Consider the following 2,032-nt stretch of genomic DNA (forward strand, 5'->3'; position numbering starts at 1 on the left):
TTCCTCAGTTGTTTCTCACCTTCCCGCTATATAGTAATTAAAAGATCATTTCATCCCTTTCCCATAGCGATAGTTTTAAAGAAGCAAAGGCAGCAGTTACTATCCTCACAGCCATTATCCTATTCTTATCTCACCTGCAGGTCTCTAGTACCTCCCAGGCATCTAACAGCCCTTAAGGGATCCCTGGCTCCACATTAACTTTCTTTAGTCATCACAGGGGACCTGTGTACATTATTTCTCAGGCAGGTCCGAGCACTCTAATGACAGGGATAGAGCAGTTCATTTCTGGGCAGGCAAAACCAGTGCCATCAGGTTAGGGCCGTCTGTCATGTCTCCACACTGTTGGCAACATTCCTTCCAGAGCTAAAGATTCTGCTTGTTGGGAGGGAAGGAACAAACTCGCTCACCCCAGCAGAAGCAGAAGCTTGGAGACTCAAGTGCGCCCAAGCAAACCCAGCGCCTGCGCCGTGCGCGCCTCGCCTCCAGGTGGCGATGTCGCGCGCCGAGCCACCGATAGGGAAGCGCAGGCGCTCGGCCCTCCGCTCGAGCGGAAGGCTCTAGGGGGCGTAGTCGACCGAGCGGCGAGCGCTGGGGATTCCTCCGGAGCGCAGGCCCGGAGCTTCTTGCTTTCGGTTTCTTCCCAGGGCCGACCGAAGCTTGCGGTCCGACTCTCGCCATGAAGCTGCGCGTGCGGCTTCAGAAGCGGACCCAGCCGCTCGAGGTGCCGGAGTCGGAGCCAACGCTCGGGCAGTTGCGCGCGCACCTCAGCCAAGTCCTGCTGCCCACGTTGGGGTTCAGGTGAGCCGCGTCGCAGTCTTGGGGATCGGGGGATGGCGCGCTTCGAGCGGTCACGTGAGGCCCGGGCCTCCCGGGTGTAGCTGCACTGGGCGCCTGTGACTGTGACGCTCGGCAGCTGGGTGCTGGCCGGGGTCCGGCTCCGGGAGACCATGGCCCAGCCTCCCCCGGGTGCCGCTGTCCTCCCCGGTGAGTAGTCACTTCCGGGGTTTCGGTCGCCGAGGCCCCGAGGGCGGGAAGGAAACTCGGGAAGCTTGGCTTGCGTTAAATCTCCCGGTGTTAACTTGAGTTTACCTCTGCGGTTGGGATAGATCAGTGGTTAAATCGGAAAAGCATCATGCCCGAGGTGACAAAAGTCTTGACACCCTAGGTCACTGTAATTTGTGCCACTGCCCAAGGCTACAGTAACTTTGAAAACAGCTGAGCGTGCAAGTGGCAGACTGCACCTAACCGTAACTTTCTCACTTTCTCACTGTAAGGGTTCAGGAAGTACGCCTGTCAGCGGGGGGCATTCTCTGGGTGAGGATGTTGCTTTTTCTCAAGAATAGAGGCATGACCCCAGAGAGCTTACAGTTTCATGGCAAGTTGAAAAAGGACTAGGTTCTATTACTAATTTATGGGGTTGCAGATGAAGCGTCTGTGTTTCTGCAGAAGATAGTTTCAGGACGTAGAGACATAACTGTATGGACGACCCACTTCAAGTGCTGAGCTAGAAATTTGAACTAGTGAAGAAAAAAAAAATTAAAAAGATGGGCTCTGGGGCTTTTAAAGGGAATTTTTTTCAAAGAAAAACCTTTCCCATTAATTGGCATTTTAAATAAGCCTTTTCACTTTATTTGTAGGGAGTTAAGCAAAGTGAGACCCTGAATAGATTTCTTCACCCTTCCTCCCTGCTCCCATCCCCCCATTAAGTGAGCCTGAGCTACACTTATATTCTAGCGCTCTGGAGGAAGAGGCCAGGGTTCAAGATCAGCCTGGTCTACGTAGCAAGTTCCAGACCAGCCAGTGTTACATTGTGAGACCGTGTCTAATAAAATAATAATGTTAGCCAAACCATTAAAAAAAGAGCCTTTTCCATATTAAAAGAAAATAATATATTGCCATATTATATATTATATCTATTTCCATATAATGGTGACCTACCCACATGTTACTTATTGGTGTAAAACCAAGTGTTTTCAATGTTGATAACAGTTATCTCTCCTCACACTTTGAGAATTCAATTTTTTTTTTTTTT

General features: G+C 50.9%; 1 protein-coding gene across 3 annotated transcripts in view; it reads left to right on the top strand.

The window, feature by feature from the left end:
* Window positions 1-549: 549 nt before the first annotated feature.
* The window catches only part of Fbxo7 (F-box protein 7), a 28,458-nt gene continuing 26,975 nt past the window's right edge, over window positions 550-2,032 (top strand). The window contains exon 1 of one of the 3 annotated variants that reach the window (XM_021173992.2): window positions 550-798. In XM_021173992.2, the coding sequence (XP_021029651.1) occupies window positions 677-798 (122 nt within the window). In that variant the 5' untranslated portion in view covers window positions 550-676. The other 2 variants (XM_029482725.1, XM_021173993.2) reach the window with 2 other exon arrangements.

The sequence above is a fragment of the Mus caroli genome, chromosome 10, assembly GCF_900094665.2.
Source record: "Mus caroli chromosome 10, CAROLI_EIJ_v1.1, whole genome shotgun sequence".
Taxonomy (NCBI): Eukaryota; Metazoa; Chordata; class Mammalia; order Rodentia; family Muridae; genus Mus; species Mus caroli.